A 23488-nucleotide genomic window follows, 5' to 3' on the forward strand; every position below is an offset into this window, starting at 1 on the left:
GAAATAGAATTTCTCCCCCTAAGAATGTGCACAAATGTCATATAAAAATGACAAAACTCTCCGGTATACTCTCTAGAGTATACTCTCCCTCTTTTTGTCACGAATAGACAAAGGGTTAAAGAGAAACGAGAGCAAGAGATGAAGGAATGAACAAGGATAAAGATGCATGAGGGTGCGAGATGAATGAGAAAATGAAGTTCAAACTTAAAACAAAGCAAAAGGTAAACATGAAATGCTAGGATGAAGAAATAAGGTATAGACCAATGCATGACAGGAGTAGCAAAAGTGTGTGCAAGAGGTGGCTATGTGCAATGCATGACCAAAGCATGAAAGATGAACATATGGGGCAAGGTGTTTTAAGTATACAACCATTGAACCAAACATGTTCCTAATGAGGAAACATGAGAAACCCTAACGTTTGGTACTCATGAGAGTCCAAACAAGCGAGAAAATGCCTAAGAGGCATTTTATCAGACACCTAGCGTGCACACTATGAACTACAATGTGAAACAATGCATGAACAACATGAAATCCACCCTTAATACATGTTCTTTTTGCCACAAGGGGCTAACAACCAAAGAAAATCATCAAAAAAAACCAATCCCGTACAAAAATTTGACCCAAGAAAAAAGTTTTCCCAACCCCTATGATGAAAATCCCAACCAAGAGCACAAACTCTCCAAAACATAATCTAAGGATCTAAAACAATGAAAAGAGTTTAAAATTACCTTAAAGATGTTAATGTAATGAAAAACCATTCAAATTGATTGAGTTTTGATGTAAAAATATTGAAAGAGGGGTTTTAGAGAGAATGAGAGAGGTTTAAAACAAGTTTCCCACGAAAAGCTCTTTAAAAAATTGTTTCTAGGCGTTTCGTGACTGGCGAGTCGCAAGCTGAGTCGCGAGTGAGTCACAAACCATTCTGTGTAAACTCGCTACTGGATCTCGCGACTGGGCGAGTCGCTAAAACGAGTAGCCAAAACTCGCTACTCGTGAGAGTAGCTACAATGAGTAGTCAAAAATTTTGACACTTGTTTTTCAAAATAGAACATGTTTAAACAGTAAAAAACAAAGAAAGCACTAAACATGAACACAAAGAGTGATAAAAATCACTTCCAAAAACATATAAAATGATCAAAAATCTTTTTGGTTTAATCCATATATAGTTGAGCACACACACATCACATTTAAACAAGTACAATCAAACAAATAAATAAGACATTCATTGAACATTAGGCATGAGTGTCGTGTGTGTGTATCAAACGTGGAATAGTCCTTAGTCTAGAGTGAAGTTTTAATAATCAATTCAATCAAGTCATACACAACTAGTACTAAGTCAAGTGGTCTATCTCATTTATAGAAATGAACATATATGACCTCCTACAAGAAAATGATTACATATTTTTGAAAATTTTCATTTGATTTCTTTACAAATCATAACATTTGATCATTTTTTATCTTTACATCTCTTTTTGAGATCGAAGCCTAAAATTTTTGATATTTTAATTTGATGAGCAAGCCTTTAACTTTTTGGGCATCATACATTTTCATAAAAGTCGCTTTCCCTTTATCCTAGTCAAATACTAGTATGTGCGACGGTTTTTGCAGCTCATTATCTTTTTTTATTTTGAGATTTACATTTGTTGAGCTCTTTAAGCAAAAAATAAAAGAGTGAGAAAAGATATAGGCACAAGTCTATACATGTATCAAAACTAATATGACTATTGACTAACCATTCATGATATGCTTGAAGATCGATTTACGACAATTACACATAGATGTCAAGATTTTTTCCACAAAGATAGATATGCATACATAACAAGCTAAGCTCTTAAATGCACTATGCCATTAGTACGAAGGTACTAGGCCAAACTCACATGAGATATGTGCTCAAACATATACGATCAAACTTTTTGAATTTTTCACTTTTTATGTGGTTTTGGATTTTTTACTCACACAAAACTAAAACATAAAAGTAAGATAAAAAATAAAATAAAAAACAATGCATGTAAAGAAATGCAAGATGCACAAAATGCATGAAGATATGACATTCAATGCAGAAAGGGTCCTACAAAAATCGAAAGAATTAGATCAAGGACTAAAAGAGCATATGCTCAACCATGGGAACCCTTTCTCATCTAAACGGAACGATTGTTTGGAATGAGTGTCTCAAGAAAAGTGAGACGAGGGTTGGAAGAATGAGAACCGAAGATGCACATAGTCAAGGAGTTAAGAGCATTAAACACTTTCTTTAACAGCATGTTATTGTCACTCAAATCCGGTTTAGCTTTCATAGCACAACTTCCAAAAAGCTCAAGTTTCTCTTTTCTTTTGATTCTTTTAAGAGTATGAAACTTAGGGTAATGAGGTCTTAGATAACCAAAAGCACCACAATGGTGACAAACAATGTGTTTAGGTTCACTCGGCTTTTTGGGAAGGGATATAGTCATATGATTTTGTTCTCTCTTCAACTTACAACATTGAGGTCTTATATGACCAATCACACCACAAATTTAAATCCATTCAAAACTTTAGTTTGAGACCTAAATTGAAGTTTTGACTTAATAGCCTTTCTCTCCACCTTTTGATTTCTTTTATGTGGAGGAATGTACACCGATTTGTCGTTTGAGGTAGAACACACAATAGACACAAAATCGGGTACCACAACATGATTGCAACAAATATTTTCATCGTTTTTAGAAATAGGTTCAGCAATCAAACACTTGGCATGCATCTTAAGAGATTCATTTTCACATTTTAGCTCATCAACAAGTTTGTTAGACAAAACAAGTTTAGCATCCAAGTCCATATTCAAACATTCAAACTCTTTCAACTTTTCAAGAGAATTTTCAGCAAGTTTTTTATATTTTTCAACCAATTTGTTGGATTCATTGAGCTTAGCAATCAAATCATTATTTTCACAAAATAACTTGCTCAAATCCTTATTAAACTTCTTAGCCTTTTTCTTCAAGAGTTTGATATTAGGAATATCAATAACATCCAAAGATTCATGTAATATAGCATCACAATCATGAGGATTATCGCTCATAAAGGCATTTTCACAAATACGTGGCATGTTACATTCATTAACATCCAAAATATGCATAGAGACATACAAAACACTATCCATGGCAAACAACACAAGGGGTCAAGGATCACACTTAGGTATTTAAACCACAACAAGTGTACCTGTTTTGATACCAATTGAATATTCAATAAGTGTGTAAAACACCTATGAATATTTAGACCCCCAATTTACAAATTACCAACACAAGCTTATTATCAAATAATGTATAAGTGGAATATGAAAACAAGTTGAATCAGAATTGGTAAAACAATCTAAACCATGATTAATCACAACTATAACAGCAATTAAAAGGTAAAGATTAAGGGAAGAGATATGCAAACACAAAAACAACACAGCGATGTGTTATTGAAAAGGAAACCGAAGTCCTCGGCGTAAAACCTCTCCACCACCCTCCAAGCAGTCAATAATCCACTAGAGAATGAAGTTGTGATACATGAACAGCAGAAGACCCTCCAAGCCTAATCTACCCATTGTACCTAAGCCCTCCAAGCTCCTACTCCAACGAGGTTTCACTGAACCTTTGTCTTCTCTAGCTTACCGGATTCCGCTATAGCTCATAGCATCAACCAATATCAATTGGTCCCTTCCTAACTGCTTCACAAACACCAGATAACTTTCTCACAAATATGAGTATGGTGAGAAAAGGATTTAGGTAAATGTACCTCTCAAGGATGTAACAATGGAGAGGGTGAGAGTAGAGGAATTTGGAGAATCAAAGGATGAAGATTGTGGATGAGTCAATCTTGTTTTTCTCTAAGGTTTCTCTCTCAAAATTATCCTTGGAAGCTCTCTACATTTCATGGGTATAAGGGTATTTATACTGGAGTGTGTTTGGAATGTGAAGAGTTAGTTTTAGCCAAACAGGGCATTCTGGCGACTCGAGCTTGCGATTGGAAAGAGTCGCGAGTTTGAGTCACGAGCTAACTGCTTGGCCAGCTGGAGATTTTGTCTTGTAGTGCGACAGCTAGCGTGACCCTTCAGTTCCCCCTACATACTTCACACGTGTGCCTGTTTGGCGACTCTTCAGTCGCGAGTCTTAGCTTGTGTGCACACTCTTGAGCTTTTCTTCACACTCTCTCACACACTACCCTTACATGATTCCCACCTAAATACAAAGGTTTCTAAATGCTGAATTACGAGCAAATTGGCACGGAATAAAGCCAACAAAATGATTGAACAAATTCAATCTTACAATGGGTCAAACACTAACTCGACCTATTAACAATTGTGCATCCGTGGTTTATTCTTTGGGGGTAAGTGGCTCCCATGGGCCTTGGATTTGTGAGGTTCCACATCATTAAATAAATAAATAAAAACATTTGAAAGCCCTTTAACTCTAACACAACCAATTTATTAAGTGGATTGACATAGCACAGACATGGTCCATTTCAATCTTTTTAATAAATATGTTGTATAGGGTTGACATGATTCATGAATAGAACCTATTCACTGATTTAAAGAATATGACTACATTGATTAATATATTTTTGTGTTTTGTAAACACATATATATTATAATAATAATTGTAAACAAATAAATTCTACACAACTTCTAATTTCAGACAACATCAATTAAAATACTAATATCATACTGTAAGGACTGGAAAAGGGGCCCAAGCCCAATTAACTTAATAATTCCTAGCTCTTCAAGCCCAATACATTAAATTTGTAAGAGAATGGGCTTATGAGTCAATTGCAATGCTAAGATGGCTACAAGCTATAGAAAAACAATACTAACAGGATTAACGTAAACGAAAGAGACCAAGATTCAACAAAACTCTATCCTTGGGCAAATCCGAGGATGGGTTTCTTACAACAGTGAAGACTAATATTTTTACAATCTCATACAGTTTTTCTCTCTTTTTCTCTTGTACAACGTTCATCCCCTTTTTAGAGGGATTTTCTTTTTATATATCCATTTACATTGCATCTTAGCCCTTCATTTATACGTCCCAGGGGAGCCATTTGAATGCTTGTCCCATCAAGACCCTTCTGGAGGTGGTTGAGAGAGAGATGTGAGTTGTGTAGCTACTGTTCAGGTGTCTTCATAAATGCGGTTAGTTCAGTTGGCATAGAGCATTAAATGTGGAAGTGGTAGTCACCTAGCCAGATGTTTCCCCCTTTCGTTGCTCACACGACTCTGCTATCTCCCTTAGAGCTTTACTTTCCGGTGTAGGGAGTCAAATATAGGACTTCCAAGGTGCTTCTACCTCTCGTGGTCCTCGATCAACGAGTTAGTTAACCTTTTCTCCTCAAACCTCTTACTCTCGGCTTTAGTCCGGTCCTGAATGCCCCTGATCTCTTCCTTTCTCAGTCTTGGCACACATGCCAAACCTTGGCTAACACGTGTGTGGGCCTTTGATCGTCCTCGGACAATACCCATAGCCTTAATATGTCCTCGGATCATTTGCTCCCACACATACAATCTAAAAGTTCTTATTTCATTCCAATAAAGTTTTACTTAAAGTTAGAAACGCATAATCTACGAAAGATATAATGAAAAAAGTTTTCTTGTTTTTGAATAAAATAGTCGAAAGCTTTAGATTTTCAAAGAATAATTTTATCAATAAAACTGATGATACAGTTGATTAATGGCGTGTCCTCGTCCACAAATACCTGCAAATTAAGAGGAGTGAAAGAGACCAAAAAACTACCACTGGTTTGCCAACGAGGGATGAAAGGGATTGCTTAGGAGATTTTTGTAAGGTTAAAGTTCATACCTTTCATTGATTTTTCCGTCATTGTAGCTTGAACTTAAAATTTGAGTTGTATCTAGTTTTGGAGATTAGGACGAGAACTGGGGACCTTGGTGGGGATAGGTACTTAGAATTAAATATGTTTCACTATGAGGAATTAGTAGACTTCGAGATTTTCTCGCTCAAGAGAGAGAGCTTGGCCTAAAGATCCTCATGCATTTGATGAGCTGCCATGTTTTCTCAATTATGCCCATTCTTGCCACACATCATAATTTCACCCATCAATGGCCATTCAAACTCTTTTTGAATTAAACAATTTTATATTTGAAATTAATTTTTTATAAATAAAATAACGTTTGTTTATGTGAGTTAAACAGATTCGCGTCTAAATGAGTTTACTCACCTTGCACAAATAATGAACCGGTCATTTCATGCTGGTTGCAAGTCATCAAATTCTTTTCATTAAATAATTTTGTATTTAATTTTATAAATAAAAATGGCATTTATTTGTATGGGTTAAATAGAGTCATGTCAAAATGGGCTAACTCATCCTGGCACAAATAATGAACCGAGTCATTAATATTTCGCATAGGTTGCAAGTCAACACAAAATTAACTTATTTATTAATAATTGTAAATTGACTCAACCTACATTGATATGAACTCGTTTACACTAACAACTTACCCACAAAAAAGTGTGCATCTTTGACTGCCACTTTATATATTAGCATTTGAATTGTGAAAAGAACATATATCACTTATAGAAGATTTCTATTTGAGAGAAATGTTTCGTCATAAAAGATATCAAAAGAAAATAAGAGTAGGTTTACAACCTGAAAAAATAAGAATTGGATGCATAGCAGTGTTAGATTTAATGAAAGCTAGAAAAAATGGATTGTAAGCAAGTTTGTGGCTAGTCACAATTATGAACTTCTTACTTCAATTTAGTACGTGTATACTTTGTGGACAGAGAGATAACCCATGCCCAAAAGAATTCTATAGATACACTTAATGAGTCAAGTGTGCCTCCAAAAAAGATAATGCCAATATTGAGTAAAGAATCTAGTGGTGACCATAATAATAGTTGTGCTGTAGTTGATGTTCCAAATTAGTTAGGTAATAATGCACCAAAATAATAAAATAATATATTTGTAGAGATAAAAAGATTAAAAAATAATAATTGTAGAAATCTTAAAAAAAAAAAAAAGATAATACTTGAAATAATTGTTACTTTTTATATATTATACTCTATTACATAATATTTATATATTTCCAGGCATTGTGTAGATTTGCGACCAGTTTAAGATGATATTCAAAACACTAAACCCTCTTTAACATTTGGTTTCAAATATCATAAATTCATAATACTATAATTAATTTACAACTCCAGCAAATCGATCAAATGAAGCAAATACACCGAAAACACACCAACCCAAATTCGCAACATTGTTTTTCCAAGAAAAATTGCCATTAAATATGAAATAAATAATTCTGCGTTTACAATATCCATAAAATATGAAAAATATACATCATGATCATAAAATACAAAACACATGTGGATTATTAGTTGTAGTTTTTTTTTTTTAATGGAAAATTATTAGTTATATGTACCTTTGATTCTCCAAAATTTAACCTTCAGGAAATCCTATCAGTAGATTCCCATTTCACGGTATCACCAATGTATCTCCCTTTTGCATACATATATCAATCAAAATAATCACCGCATTAAGCATTTTTAGTTGTCCTAATCCAGTCATACAACTACCTTCGGCCCATTGCTAATTTTTGCCTAAGGATTAATAACATAAAATTGAATGTACGAGGGGTCTATTTGCAACTGATTCAGATCCCAAGAGGTCTTTATGTAATTTAACCTTAGGTTTTACTTTTTGACTTTAGTAGTTTTATTTTATTTTTTTCTCAATATCTGGTAAAACTTCTGTGCTTGTGGTGATTTGATTTGTAAGATATGTAACGATTAATTAGATTTGTTGCATCTAGTCCACACCAAAATTGTTATTACACATATCTTAAAACCTTCTTTGGTATAAGGGCTGCCCTTGAATATGGGATAACTGGATAAGGATTGATATAGGAATAAATAAGCCAACCAATATCACTGCAGAAAAGCTTGCCAAGAGTACTATAAACCAGAGACGCTAACTGGTGTTGTGTGTGGGTAGGAAAGCAATGGAATGATCGAATTGTGAGTATGACACTCTCATGTGCAGGTTAAGAAGACAATTAGGCCAACACAATTTGAAGAACTCCACTCACAATTTTTTTTTTTTTTTTTTTGAAAAGAACATTACTCACAATTGATTCTTGTAGAAATTGAACAATATGAAATGTAACACATATTTTGTTTCTGGTTTATTTATAAGTGAACCTGAATATAGAATTTCATAGTACCTCCCAGTGCAAGATCATAAGAAAGTTATAATGATGTTTAAAGTTCTGGTTTCAGATTGCAAGCATGCTCTTTTACCACTTTTTCTGTAGCTTGTTCTCTTTTGGGATTTTTCTGGTGGAATTTGGAAAACTCTGTTAATGAAGGGCCAAATGCGTCAAGATAAAACAAAGAAACTAGTGTTTCACTTATGGACCCTCAATGTTATTCATAGTACCTAAACAAATTACACTTGAGGGTACTGATCACAAGACCCCCAATGTTATTCAATGCCAATAAGTTGACCGAGCACTTACCAACAATTCCTCCAATTACATATATATATTGACATGTACACCTTTTTTACCAGTTCTTCCTAATAGGCAATTAGCTATGTTGATTATTATCAACTTTCAAACAGGGTGTATTTGCCTATAAACATTTAAAAGAATGTCATGCAGACAATTGGTGTATTACACAGAACTAAACAATTTCTGTTGCAGTCAAGCCAACCAAATTCAGAAGAGGAAAAAAAACAGAACAACCCTGAAGAGGTTTTGCTATGGAAGCACTTTTCCAAACAGAGGCATAGGTAAACAACTGATTCAGAGAAAAAAAACCCAATTCATATTCAAGTATTTGATTTTCATGATGACAAAAAAATATTGTCACACCCAACTCTCAATTGGCATGATATTGTACACTTTGGGTTGCTCCTTGCAGTTTTTAAGGCCTCATATCAGTTTGAGTTCAAGACATTCCTATAAAGCGTAGGACCTCACCCTACCTAGGCAACGTGGAATTCAGTCATGATTTGGTTCTCCCTCACCTCACCCCACATAAGAGGTCTTTCGGCTTTTTGGGTTCCCACAAAAGTTCTATCAAGTTTTAATCATGTATAACAATAAGCTTATACCTCTTTTAAAATAGATAAAGCTTTTCAACTTTTGATAACCATTTACAACTATAGCATGTTCTACAAGTAAATTGCAGTCAAAGAATGTGTTAGAATAGAGAATTGGTGGCTCCTATCTTCGTGGGTTGAAGTTTATAAGCATAAGCCCAAATCCACCTAAAAGAGTGCATTAACTAGAACGGACATACAATTAATTTTTTTTTTTTTTTAAATTATTTTCCTATTGATACTACAAAAAGGGCTGGTGCAATGAAGAACACTAGCCTCAGTTAATACCTGATATGAACAGAACAAAACACTTGCATCCCCTGCTTCAGCAAGTCAGAAGTGTCTTCCACTATCAATTTCAATCTTCAAGGAAGCCTTCTCTTCTTTGTGCAGATATCCTCCAATATACAACTTGCAATCAAGACAACTATGTGAGAGTGCCCTTCAGGCTAAGCTGTCAAAAACAATTTTTGGTTGCCAAACGTCTTAGCAGTCTTTTTTACTTGATGTATTGCAGCTGAAGCAACCAGCAAACAGTTCTTCATGTGATTTGGCTACAAAAGCTGTCACCTCACCCCCCCCCCCCCTCTCTTTCTCTGCCTCTCCCCAACTTGGAAGAAGCTTGCCAAAACCCTTTAGCAGTGATCATCAACTGCAACTATCAGGAGCTGTGCACATTCTAACAGGCCTCTCTGGTCCTCGATCCTGAGGTTGCTAAGCCTGAGTTATTTCAAAAGCACTTGAGTACCTGCAAAACAGAGACTTAGATGGCATTTGGGCAGATGACAAAGAACTTTCTATCTTTTTTTACAATTTATTAGTAGAGAGTGGTTAAGTAAATCACTCTTTAGATAGTGCATTAAAAATTAAGGTCAATAACTTTTTCCCTTCTAGGGTTATACCAACTAGCAAGCTTCCCCAACTCCTCAATATTCACATATGTTTGACTATACATGATCTATCCTCAACTACTCCTTGATGGCTCTCTGAACTTTTTGAGAACACGCTGGGGCCTACAAAGTTGCATACTTTTTTGTTTTTTTCTCTAATAAGATATTCAAACTCCCAAGATGGATATTGCATATTCTCTATTATCATCAATGCGCTTAATGTTGATCTCCACTTTTATCTCCAAATAACTTGATCCACCATTCAACTTTCATTACCATAAATCAATCCCAAATTCACAAATCTGAGATCCTATCTTTGTATGCCATTGCATGTGAATGCTCATGCAAATTGTCATTTTTAAATGAAAGCTACTCAAAATTATCCTGTTCAATGCTCAATGATAAATATGAATTATGCTCTACAACCTATGTTACCCACTAACATTTTATTTATTTCATGAAGAAAGTGTTAACATCATTTCATCAAGGGGAAAAAAATCCTAGCAACATTACTAATGAGAAAACTGGTCACCTGGATATAAGTTCCAAATATCATCATCAGCTGTCACTGTTTGGCAAATTTCATCACTAGCAAAGCCATTCTGAAGGGGGAGATCCTTTATTTCCTTGTAATCTGTCATCAAGCTTAAATTATGATCTTCTAGTACATCTTTGCCACCCAAAATGCCAAAAATTTCTACTGCACAGTGCAATCATCCAGGTCAAAGCTTGAGCATTGCATGTAGGACCGATCTTCTTCCTTCTGCACAATTGCTATAACTCAAGGTTAATATAATCCATGAGAATCACTACTAGCAAAGAATTGGTCATCCTTTTCTCCTATAACTTCAAAAATAACTCCCATTACATGCAAGAAACTATTCTAAAGGGAACCAGAGAAAAATTGGAACAATTATTTTGTTTCATATTGTTTAACAACATCAATCTCAAACATTACTTGAAATGGGGAGATTTCATTGTTTTTATATAACACTTTCAGGAAAACTAAATGCAGATTGCATTATCATGAAATTAAAACATAGGACAACAATACTTAGTCAAAGTTTTACATTAACTTATGCTAGTGTAGTTTTCCCATGGCCTTCATCTATACTTATGCAGATTGTCATAAAATATCGGTGAAGTCATAAATTTAATGTACAAATCCTTTCTACCTATAGGCAGTATTGTGTGTGTGTGTGTGTGTGTGAGAGAGAGAGAGAGAGAGAGAGAACATCAGTCCCAGCTCATAGCCTCAGTGTCTAGTGAGTGACTGCCTTTCATCACTATTGTCATTTTCGTATATCAAAAGCAAATATTTGTAATTTGGGAGAGTTATATTATGGTATGTTTATTCATAATATCTTAATTTAAAACTTATGAGTTATATGAAAATTTTCACCGTACAAAGAATTCTAAAACAGATTAAATTTGGGGAAAATCTCACCAAATGTTGCAACCTGTTATAAGCTTGTGAAAAGAAAATCTCACCAACACCATTACATGCAACCGACATCTTGACCCACTTGGTTATACCCTCCAACAGTAGCTGGATTTCCATAAATCAAGCAGAAATAAGCAAAATTATCAGTCCTAAGACATCAGACTTAGGATAGTAATGACGGACATGATATAACTAAAACAATGCTAATCTTGTAGGTTAATGAACAACACAATAAATAAGAATATATAAACAGGAAATAATATTATTTGAATTATTGGGGAAGCTCTTAATGCTGAAACAAGAAATATACCAATCATCAAATTGGGGTCTTTATTGTTGAAATCTGCATTGCATGAAGAAATTCTGCATCTTCATTAGAAACCCCTTCAACATATATAACAACAATCTGTAACAACTTGGAACAAATCAATTTCTATGAGACCAAGCATCAGGATGCACTTGGATTTTTTTTATATATAAGCAGCATAATAGAAAAAAAAAATTATCTAAAGATACAAGAGTGGATAATTGGCAATTCATCTAGGTATAAGAATCCTACACATAATCTCAATGGTTACCAAGATAACCCACTCTATTGAAGAACCTTTAGGTCATTATATTGCCTTCTCAAATGTGTGTATCTATGCCTTAGAGCATCTTTGTCATGAAGAGACCAATGTCCCATTGAACAGCTTGACCATTTCAGTCCAAGCCTCAGCAACAAGTCCATGACCTACTTTATTCCCTCCAATTGCCTGGTTTCATGACAAATCAATGAGGTAATTTTCCATTATCGATGCAGAACTTATTCTCAGACATTCACTATTGGGAATGATAAATGATTGGGTCCCAATAAAATCTTAATTATGGAGATAACTATTCATTCATCAAAACATTTCAGAGTGCTTTTTACTTGAATGCATTTAACTTGCTGGGACAAGGCTATTCATTAAACACCTAATTGGTAATTAGTTTTTATCCATTAAAAGCAGATGATACTTATCAATAATACTGCCCTCTTAGCTAGTTAATAAAACAACCAATTAAAAAAATTACAATCACTTCCATAAACTGGCAAAAAGGAAAAATGATCATCAAGGCTAGTCCAATCAATCAAGTATTTGCAAAGCCAAATACCTTGTGCTCATTTCTCTACAACACTTTTCTTTTACCTTTTTGTGTTATTGGGCTGGGGGTTTAAAAGTGTTAATTTCTCCCATAATAAAGACATATTTGCAAAACAGGTCTTATTATTAGGTACCAGTTAGGTCATAATTGGCTTAGCTTACAATAACTATAAACATATTACTAATTCTTGTGCAAAGTAGATCACTATTGACTGCCCATTAGTAAATAGATCTTGGAGATGCTAAAAGGTCATTTTTCTTCAATATATATATATTAAATTCTTGTGGGAAAAGAGTCCATCTATGTTTGAATTCACTCACAATAAGAGATGGCTGAATATTTCAATGTAATAACAAACACGAAAGATCAAGTGGAAAACAGTTTCATTGAAAATAACAGTACCTTGCCATGTTTCTTCGAAATTTGATCAAGTGATTCTCATTTTCTTGGACTGTGGATATGGACTGAAGTCAGAATCATCATTTATAGGAGAGGAACCCAAATCAAACCCATTACCAACGATTGAGTCAAATCCAAAAGAAAACTCAGACCCATTTGTGACATCCATTGGAAGCCCTGAATTAGATGGCACAGAAACCAAGGATGACCTGCCACCATTTGTATCACTTGAGACAATCTAACTTTCCAAATTGCTCGAATGCACTGAAGCTCGTCCTGCTGAATGCACGGAGCCCAGCTCCTTCAGACACCGGCAACAGGTTTGTGCTCCACCCAAACATGTGCAGCTCCTTGCTTCATAGTTGTCCATTGAAAGTCCCAAAGCTTCTCCGTTTTGAGGTTGAGGACAATTGCATTCTACATGGACTCCTATGGCTTTAATGTTGGGAGCCATTTCCCAGTATGTTAAACGACGTTTAATTTCACAGAAGAGCTCAACATGATTCTGATCACCTAGATTCAAGTCCTGAAATAGTTTCCGCAATGAGCTCTGAGGCTTACAGTAAAAAAACAGATGCCCATACTTTGGATGGTCAAAGATCATTGAGTTTTTGAACGACTGTTTATTACCATTGATGGAAATGTCAACATGAATAAGAAAATTGTCATAGAAATCCTCAGTAGAAGCCTCCTCGCATTGAAAAGCAATACAGAGAGCAATTGTTGGAAATTCGGGACCAATCGAGAATGATATTAAATTTCCAACACGTTGATGGTTAAACCAATTTGGAATTTCATTCTCATCTCCTGGTACTAGAATGCGATATTCACTATCTCTATCACTAGAAATGTGATATTTACTATCACTATCACTAGAGTGTGGAGCCTTTAACTCGTGGCTTGTCACACCTAAACAGGGTGGTAGATTTGGTGGAAGACCTATGATTTCTCGCAACTGCATTCAATTAGCGAATTCAACAAATTACATCTCAGCAAATCAAGTCAAATAGTATTTGTGAAGGTAACAAAATTGTTTCTTAATAACTTTGAGAGAGAGAAAGAGATACCTGATGAAAGAGTGATTGTGAATCAAGCGAGTGGCAATCTGATACATCTACATATCTTAAACTTTGCGGAAGCCTTGGAATTTCCTGAAGCGCATCGCAACTATAAATACGAAGCCGATGTAATCTCTCAAATCTGCTTATGCTTTCTGGGAGGCTAACAATATTTTTGCAGAACCCAATTTCTAACACTTCCAATGTGCGGGGGCAACAACAATTGAAAATGAAATCTATTTCTGAGCGATTCGTAAGGCAATAAAGAAATAGATTTCTCAATCTTGGGAAACCATAAATGGAAAAGCCTTTTGGAAATATGATATTGCCCTCAAGAATGAGTGTCTCTAGATGTTGTAAATTATAGATGCTACGTGGACGATGAATTACCTCTGTATTCCACAGTTGTAACTCTCTTATACCTTTCATTTCGTGCAAGATATTAGGGAACTTGTTAAGTCTCCTGCAACCGAATATTCCAAAATATCTAAGAGATTTCATCTTGAGACAGCTCGGAAGAGCTTGAAGTTTATCGCGATGCGAAACGTCCAACACTACAAGCTTATCAAGACGCCCCACGGAGTCATCAACCTCAACTAGGTTTTCACAACAACTAATATATAATACCTGTATGTTTGGGGCCATTGATAAGTCAGGTATTTTCCTAATCAATTTACAAGAACTGAATTCCACAACTCTCACGGATTTAAATGAGTTCACATATCTCACGGACTGTAGAAGAAGAAAAAAAGTTCGGAATTTAGAATATGGATTAATCTTTAAAGAAGGTTTTTTATTTTATTTTTTGGAGAAATCTGTAAAGAAATATATATTAAAAAATAAAAACTTTAAAAATGTATAATAATTTATAAATAAATACTACTAATGACCTTACCAGATTAAGATACATGTTGAGCACAACCAGTTTTTTAGGACAAAAGTCGGATGGCCGCCAAGGAAATGGATATTTATCCCAATCTAGCTGTGTAAATCCATTGGGAAGAAATTCAAGGTGTCCATGGGATTTAACATTGCCAATAATCAATGTAAGATTTTCCATCTCTAGAAAAAAAATTTCCTTTGCTTGCACATTTGTTGGTTTTGATTCAGGCGACAACAATATTATGCATTGAATTTCATCTGCTCCCTAGTTGAAGAAATGGATAATTGAATCACCAAAAAAATATAACAATTATTAAATTTTAAACAAAAATCATATTAAGGATATTGAATTTTCTTTCACATTGAAAGGGAAAAAAGAAGAAGAGGAAAGTGATTACATCTTTCATGTGAAGAATAGGAAGAAGTTAATCGAAAGACATACCATATTTTCAATTACTATTTCAAGAGCTTGCTCATAACACCATAGTTTACTATGTTCTCCATCCTCTTTTAGTGCTTCTTGTTGAACAATGTCCCTATCCATCTGCTGTAGTAAATCATACATAGAAAAATAATTATCTTGAAAGAAAGAAAGATTGTGAATCCAATGAGAGGCAATTTGATGCACCTACATATATTATACTTTGTGGAAGCCTTGGAATTTCCTGATGTTTATCGTATCCTCTAATACAAAACATGTGTCTGCTTAAGCTTTCTGGGAAGGTAACAACTTTGCTCTTGTAGAACTCTTCCAATGGAAGGGGGCAACAATAACTCAAAATAAAATCTTTTTCTGAGCGCATTTTAAAGAATTTAAGATGTAGTTGTTCCAAGCTTGGAAAAACATAATTGGAATAGCCACCAAGAGAATTGCACAGTGGCTGTCTATCAATCTCCACATCCTTTGGAAATATAGAATTGCCCGGAAGACTGAGTCTCTCTATAAGTTGTAAACTATGGATGCTACCTGGAGGATATTGGGGAACTACTAAAGCCGTTCTGAAAAATAACTCCTTAAGGCCAGTCAAATTCCCAAATGATAAAGGCAACTCAATAAGTTTAGGCAGTTGTAAGATTTCTACACCTTTCATTTCATGCAAGATTTCGGGGAATCTATTAAGGCTTGAGCAGCCTAAAAGATTAAAAATTCTAAGAGATTTCATCATGAGACAGCTTGGAAGAGTTCGAAGCCTAAAGCAAAATGCAAGATCCCAGACTTCAAGCTTATCAAGACACCCTACAGAGTCATCAATCTCAACTAAATTTTTACACAATCTAAGCTTCAGTTGCTTTATGTTTGGGGTCATTGATAAGTCTGGTATTTTCGTAATCAATTCACACTCACTAAAGTCCACATATGTCATGGATTCGAATGCACAAATCTGTAGGAAAAAAAAATTCGAAATTTAGAATATGGTTTAACCATTAAAGAAATTTATATGAAAAATAAAAACTTTACAAAAATAATAATAACAATTTATAAATAAAGACTAATGACCATACCAACTTGAATGGATTCTCTAATCGGTAGCCAGGAACGTTGAGCACAACTAACTTTTTAGGAGAAAATTCGTATGGCCACGAAGAAAATGGATATTCACGCCAATCAAAAAAAATTAAACTATTGGGAAGATATTCAAGGAGTGCATCGCAACAACGAATCATAAGCAACTTAAGATTTTTCATCTTAGAAAATTGTGCCTTTAATAGCATCTCTTTTGGTTCCAATTCAGGTGACTGCAATATTATGCTTCGAATTTTATCTGACCCCTAGTTGAACAAAAGGGTTAGTGAATCACCAAAAAATATTACAGTTATTTAATTTTAAACAAAAACCATATTGAGAATAAAAAAAGAAAGGAAAAAAAAAAAGTAATACATCTTTCGTGTGAAGTAATGGAAGAAGTGAATCAAAATGACATACATACCATATTTTTAGTTACTACGTCAAAAGTTTCCTCATAACACCATAGTCTACTACGTTCTTCGGGTTTTGGTGCTTCTTGTCGAACAATGTCCATACCCATTTGTTGTACTAAGTCATGCATCAACAAATAATTATCTTGATCAATAGTCAGGAGACACTTATCAATAAGTTTTCGAATACCAGATATTGGGTTTAAACCACAAGCTCCCAGTACATCCTTAATCATATCATAATTCATCATGTCAATTTTCTTGAAGAAACATGCAATATCAAGGAAAATAATCTTTTCATTATTGTTCAATCCTCCGTAACTTCTTTCCAATACTTTTTGAATACCTTCATGAGGATTTTTTTCATAATAATCTAAATCATCTTTCCATTCACATATAGTTTTTCCACACAAATCAACACCCATTACTTTTAGAGCTAGTGGAAGGCCTTTGGCATAATGTATAACTCGATTCTCAAGTTCCAAATAATCTTCGCACAGTATGTTTCTTGGTAAGGCATGCTTACGAAAGAGTTCAATAGCTTCACATTCGTCTAATTCCTTAACCTCATAGCCATAATAGTCATAGGTTGAAACACCATTTTTAAGATTAACTAGTAACTGTTTATTTCTTGTTGTCATAATGATTCGACTTCCAAGAGCAAACCAATCGCATTTTCCAAGCAAATTTTTTATATGGTCTGCATCATCAACATCATCAAGAACGATAAAAACCCTCTTTGAGTTTAGAATTTCATTTATCATGCAAGTTCCTTCAGATACATTATTCACCGTCAAATTCCGATTCCCTGAGATATCATAAAGTGTCTTTTGTAAACGGATTATGCCTTCATGTGTTGCTGACCTCTCTCTAACACTCTCTAGAAATTTTTTTGCTTCGAATTGATATGAAATCTCGTTATAAATAGTTCTTGCCATTGTAGTTTTGCCTACTCCACCAAGACCATACATTGCTACCATATGAACATCATCATTTGATTCAATATGTAAACGTTTTATCAAGGCTTCTACGCGAGACTTTATTCCAACCTCATATTCAGTAGCAAGTAATGGCATCTGATTTAATTTAGACTTGAAGGTATCTTTAACAATTTCTTGGATAAGATCATATTCAGAGAGGCTGCCACTCAAAGCATTTAACACACGTAATGAGTTTGACTATAAACAAGAAACAAGAACGTAAACTAAATGCAAGATCTTTAATTTTTACATTAAAATCGAACTATTGCTAAATAAAGTACGCAACATGTAACATTAGATTGAAGAAAAATTATTTTGTCACTCTTTTTGGGGTAGCAAATTAACTTTTGGCACGAAGTTGCATGGAGAGTCCTATACTCCTATTAGATGTGGATATAATCTTATACCATGGGTGTGTTTCAGCTTCCTGTGAAATTGTGTGATGAATTGAATGCTCTATGTGCTAAATTTTGGTGGGGACAAGTGGGGAATGAAAGGAAGATCCATTGGAAGAGTTGGACCTCTCTCTCTCAACCAAAAAATGAAGGTGGGATGGGATTTAGAGATTTGAGATTATTTAACCTTACAATGCTAGGAAAACAAGGGTGGAGATTGATACATGGGAAGGATTCTCTCCTTTATAAATGTTTTAAAGCCCGGTATTTCCCGCAGTGCCAATTTCTAGATGCAACTGTTCCTCCTAATAGCCCTTTTGTATGGAGGAGTTTAATGGCTGCCATGCCAATTTTAAAAAGTGGTTGTTGTTGCAAGGTGGGTAGTAGTGATGATATTTGGATTAGGAAGGACAAATGGATCCCCAATTATCCTTCTAATATGGTGCTGCACCCGATGGCTGAAGAATTAGAGGAACGTATGGTGTCTGATCTCATTGACTCGGATTTACATTGTTGGAGGCGTGATTTTATTATGGAAGCATTTCAGATGAGTGATGCAGATGCTATATGTAAAATACCATTAAGCCGAAGAAGAGCTATGGATTCAATGGTTTGGCTGCATTCAAAAAATGGGATATATTCAGTTCGGTCAGAATATCATTTGGCTAGGACGGTGATGACAGCTGGGTCTTGGGCCGAGAGTTCAAGTAGAGCAGCGGGACAGCAGCTATGGAAGGTTTTGTGGGCCTTGAAGATTCCTAGCAAAATAAAGGTATTTGGTTGGAGAGCTTGCCATGAAATTTTGCTGGCTAGAGTGAACCTTGCAAAGCGAAATATCTTAGAAGATGTAATGTGTCATTGCTGCAAAAGATTTGCTGAGACTGCATTACATGCCGTGTGAGATAGCGGAGCTGCACAAGATGTTTGGGCTGGGAGTATTACTTCACTGCAAAAATGGTCCACGAGTTGCCATGACTTCAGATGTTTATCTGAAGCCTTGATGGAGAGATTACCGACGAGGGAACTGGAAATTTTTTTGGTGCAGCCATGGATGATATGGAACCAAAGGAATGTTGTGATACATGGGGGACAATTGAGGGAACCAGGTGGGCTAAACAAGAGGGCTGAAGAATTTCTTGATGAGTATAGGAAAGCACAGGTGGTTCTTGCTCCTTCGAATGAGATTTTTGGTAGCTGTGTTTGACGTGCTCCACCAGCAGAGGAGTTCAAATTAAATTTTGATACTGCTGTTTTTTCAGACCGACATTGCTCGGGTTTTGGTGCTATTATCAGAAACTCTTTAGGTGAGGTTATGGCGGGTATGTCAGTTAAGGGTCCTTACGTGAATAGCAGTGAAGAGGCTGAGCTTTTGGCTTGTCGACGAGCTGTGGAATTCTCAAGGGAAGTTGGGTTTTCTCGATTGATTATTGAAGGAGATTGCCTAAATTTGATGAAGGCTCTAACTGTTTCTATAGAGAACAGCTCACTGCTTGGCCACATCTATGAAGACATCATGTCCAATCTTAAAGGAATGCAAGTCCTATCCATTAATTGGGTAAAGAGAGGGGAAACATGGTGGCTCATACATTAGCAAAACATGCTAGAAATTTAATTGATGATTTGTATTGGATTGAAAATACACCACCACTTTGTATTATGATACTTTACATATCAATGAATGTTTAATTGGTTCGCCTTCCAAAAAAAAAAAAACTTATTTGGGATCCCAACTACTGTAAAAAATCCATAAAGCTTTTTAAAAAAAAAAAATTCATTAGTAATAGACATTAGTCATCCTAACTATTTTTTAACATTTTTATAAATTGTTAATATTATTTTGTTACTTGTTTTCTTCTATCCCTACTATTAATATCATATTTTTATTTATTAATAACAACTCATTAATAAAAAAAAAAATTGCATTACTGAATTTTTTTTTTTTTGAGAAACACATTACTCAATTTTTATTAATAATATATAAGTGAAATTTCTAATTTATAATGGCTAAGATAACTCCGCTTTCGTCTGTTTCGCTTACACATTTTACAATATTTATTTTGAAGTAAAATGTGGTCAAGTGTAAAAGTCAAGCCAAAAACATGTAAAAAAAATTTACGGTTAGAGCAAGCGTAAAATATTTTAGAGCTTCATTCACACAACTCTCCCCTCTCCCATGAACCAAACCATCGAGCCACTCGTCACCGGGCACTGATCCACTCATTGCCAGCTCCACCACCACCATCATCAACTCCACTCAATGGTTATTGGTTTGACCTTCCTAAGTTTTTGTTTTGTTTTGGTTTCTTTTTTCAGTTATCCTCCATCACTGGCTCCACCTCCTCTGTTATTTCTTAGATCTGTTTTTTTTTTTTTTTAATTGCCGCGTGGGTTTTACCGATCTGGGTATTTTGAATGGTTCGTGGGTCGTCGTGGTGGCTGGGTTTGTGGGTTACCGTGGACGGCTGGTATCGTTTATGGGTTGTGGTGGGTGGCTATGATGGTTTGTGGGTCATGGTGGTTGCTGGGTTCATGGGTTGCAGTGGGTGGTTGGCAGGCTAGCTACTCTCTCTCTCCAATCTGTGGATTTGAGTGGTCAATGGCAATGGATTGGTGTTTGCCGATTTGGTTGTATTTGCTTGGATTTGATACGGAGTCCAAATCTTCGATCCCACTTTTTCTGCTCCGTACTTCACCAATAAAAACTTGCCACGTATTCACCTAATTAATTAAATACTACTATTAATTAATAACGGTAGCATTTAATAAGTCAATAATGATAATATTTAATTAATTAAGTGAATACGTAGTAAGTTTTTATTGACGAAGTACAGGGTAGAACAGAAAAAATGAAACAGAAGATTAAGAAATTTTTTTTCATTTTGCTTTCTAAAATGATTTCTTGGCATTTTCAGGTAGGCAACTAAAAACTGCAAGTTCAAATTATTTTACATATGAAACAATTTACAGAAACAAATGGGGCGTAATATTAACCCATAGGTAATTAACTAGCGTAGTATGAGATAAGACAAGAAAAGAGTACTTTCATAATTTAGTAAAATTCAAAGTAAAAAAAAATGTATAGTAACAGATATAGTTATAATTTGATAATAAAATTTAATGGTCATCACAAACCATTAAAACTCTTAAAAGAACAACTAACCAGAGTAGTCCTCCCTCAAAAAAAAAAACCCAGAGTAATCAAATATATACCTGCCATTGACCTTGAAGTCCCAACCAGAATAACCTGCTGCTTCATATAGAGCATCCCTCCACCTTTGTACCTTATTTTTGTATCTTTTTTCATGCTTAGTGAGTGCTTCTTCAAACTTTCCTTTTTGGGAACGAACATGTGATGGCTCCACCAGGTAAAAAACTGGTTTTACTAACTGGTTATTTTTGTTCTTACACTCAACAATCTTAACAAGTTCATCTAAACACCAAGTGGAAGATGCATAGTTTTCAGAAAATATGACTATTGACATGGTTGAGTTCTCAATGGTGTTGATAAGCTCATCAGAAATTTTGTCCCCCTTTTTGAGATCATTATCAATGAAGGTGTCAATACCTTGCTGGCATAAAGCAGGATACAAATGACTTGTAAAACCACGACGGGTGTCTTCACCTCTGAAACTCAAGAAGACATTAAATTTCTTAAGTTGATGAGTGAGAAGGGAAGATGAGGCTCCTTTGCTGGTCACAAGTACCATTGGAATTTATGATCGGCGGACGGATGAGAAGATCTGGAAGGAGGAGAAGGAAAGCTCCCAAAGATGAATTAGTAAGAGGGTAAGTGAATGAGTGGAAGCAAGAAGAGACTTTAATGAGAAGGGAAGATGAGGCTCCTTTGCTGGTCACTTAATAAATTATATTTAAATAGAAAAATCACACTAAGAGTCATTTTGAAGTAAAATTATATAAATTTTACATATAATTTTATTATACATAAATTGATGAGACCGACGTAACATTCACTTTCACATTAATAATAAAAGGATTTTGTTAATATATGCCTTTAAGATACACAATAATTAATTATTTTTAAAAATATTTTCAATGAAATTAAAAAAATTTAAAATTTTTTTTTAATTCTCAAGAAAATATTTTTAAAAATAAATAATTTAAAGGCACATATTAACCAGACTCATAATAAAAAGCATAAGCGTGCGACAAATGGAACCTGGGTGAGTGATTAATGCAAGCAAGAGGAGACTTTGACGTAGTCTTGCTTTTTGTGTGGCCAGTACACTTTTTATTTTTATTTTTATTTTTATTTTTTTTGAGAATAACTTTTTGAACTTTTCAAAGTCACACTTTTACTTTGCAATATCACGGAACTTTCTGTGTGAAATCCAAAATAACTCTTTGAAGTGAACATTATTACAGCCGTACATACCTTTTTTTTCTTTTTTGGTAGAAACAACCGTACCTGTCACTGCGATCACATTTCACATTGCAAAATCTATTCCTCACGCGTAAAATGGGCCCTCATATAAAATTTGACCTTATTGTGAATTCATTTTCTGAGAACAGTAAACAGTTAATTGGATTCAGTCAGTTGAATTTTTTTTTTTTTTGTTTGAGAAACTAGTCGCTTGAAGTTGAGTTAGTAACTTCTACACACTTCCCATATAATAAATGAAAATATTAAAGTTATAATCTACTTTTATAATAAATGAAAATATTAAAGTTATTATATATTTTACTATAAAGTATAAACTAATGTAAGTAGACATGGTAAAACGAGTCATAATTTTCTGACTCGATCCTACTCAAAAAATATTTGATCCAAACTCGATTTTTTTGATCCAAAGCAAAAACGAGTTAACGCATAACTCAACCCATGTTTTTTGCGGGTCAACCCAACTCTACCCAAACTATTTTTTAAAACTTTATTTTTTATTAAAAAAATTAAGAAATATTTGTTTAATTGTTTGTTGTGAACTTTAAAAAAACAATTGAGACATTTACATAACTACATGCAAATTAATTGAAAGATGAATGGTTAAGCATTCTGTAATGAGTAAAACTTTTTAAATATCAAATAGCAAAGTACATACCAAGATAATCTAGTTACAATAGAGCTAAAAACATAAATTTAAAATTATAGACATGTGTGAAAATGGTGAAACCAAAGTATCAAATAGCATAAATTATGAATGCTTAAACCTATTTTTTTAACAATTTATGTCCAAAATAAACGATTTTTCAAAATAAATTTTGCTATTTCCTAAAGTGTGTGTTGCTTAACAGTGACATGATATTCATAAAAGAGACCGTGTATAAATAAGTAAACAATCAAACTTTAATATATATATATATA

At 34.4% G+C, this 23488-nt stretch overlaps 1 protein-coding gene and 1 long non-coding RNA gene across 2 annotated transcripts; one reads left to right on the forward strand and one right to left on the reverse strand.

The window, feature by feature from the left end:
* Positions 1-9068: 9068 nt before the first annotated feature.
* Positions 9069-21980, reverse strand: LOC142628309 (TMV resistance protein N-like). The gene is made up of 13 exons (XM_075802410.1): positions 21379-21980; positions 16805-17933; positions 16380-16646; positions 15509-16258; positions 15319-15423; positions 14890-15141; positions 14004-14726; positions 12940-13891; positions 11969-12164; positions 11720-11815; positions 11413-11514; positions 10498-10728; positions 9069-9823 (listed from the first exon to the last, which is right to left on the reverse strand). Exons 1-8 carry the CDS (start codon positions 21873-21875, stop codon positions 13175-13177), a joined length of 4440 nt encoding a protein of 1479 aa, XP_075658525.1. The 5' UTR covers positions 21876-21980; the 3' UTR covers positions 9069-9823; positions 10498-10728; positions 11413-11514; positions 11720-11815; positions 11969-12164; positions 12940-13174.
* LOC142628314 (uncharacterized) lies at positions 19101-21243 on the forward strand. The gene is made up of 2 exons (XR_012843016.1): positions 19101-20820; positions 21024-21243. It is a non-coding gene; the product is annotated as an uncharacterized LOC142628314 (long non-coding RNA).
* Positions 21981-23488: the final 1508 nt, after the last annotated feature.

The sequence above is a fragment of the Castanea sativa genome, chromosome 3, assembly GCF_040712315.1.
Source record: "Castanea sativa cultivar Marrone di Chiusa Pesio chromosome 3, ASM4071231v1".
Classification (NCBI taxonomy): domain Eukaryota; kingdom Viridiplantae; phylum Streptophyta; class Magnoliopsida; order Fagales; family Fagaceae; genus Castanea; species Castanea sativa.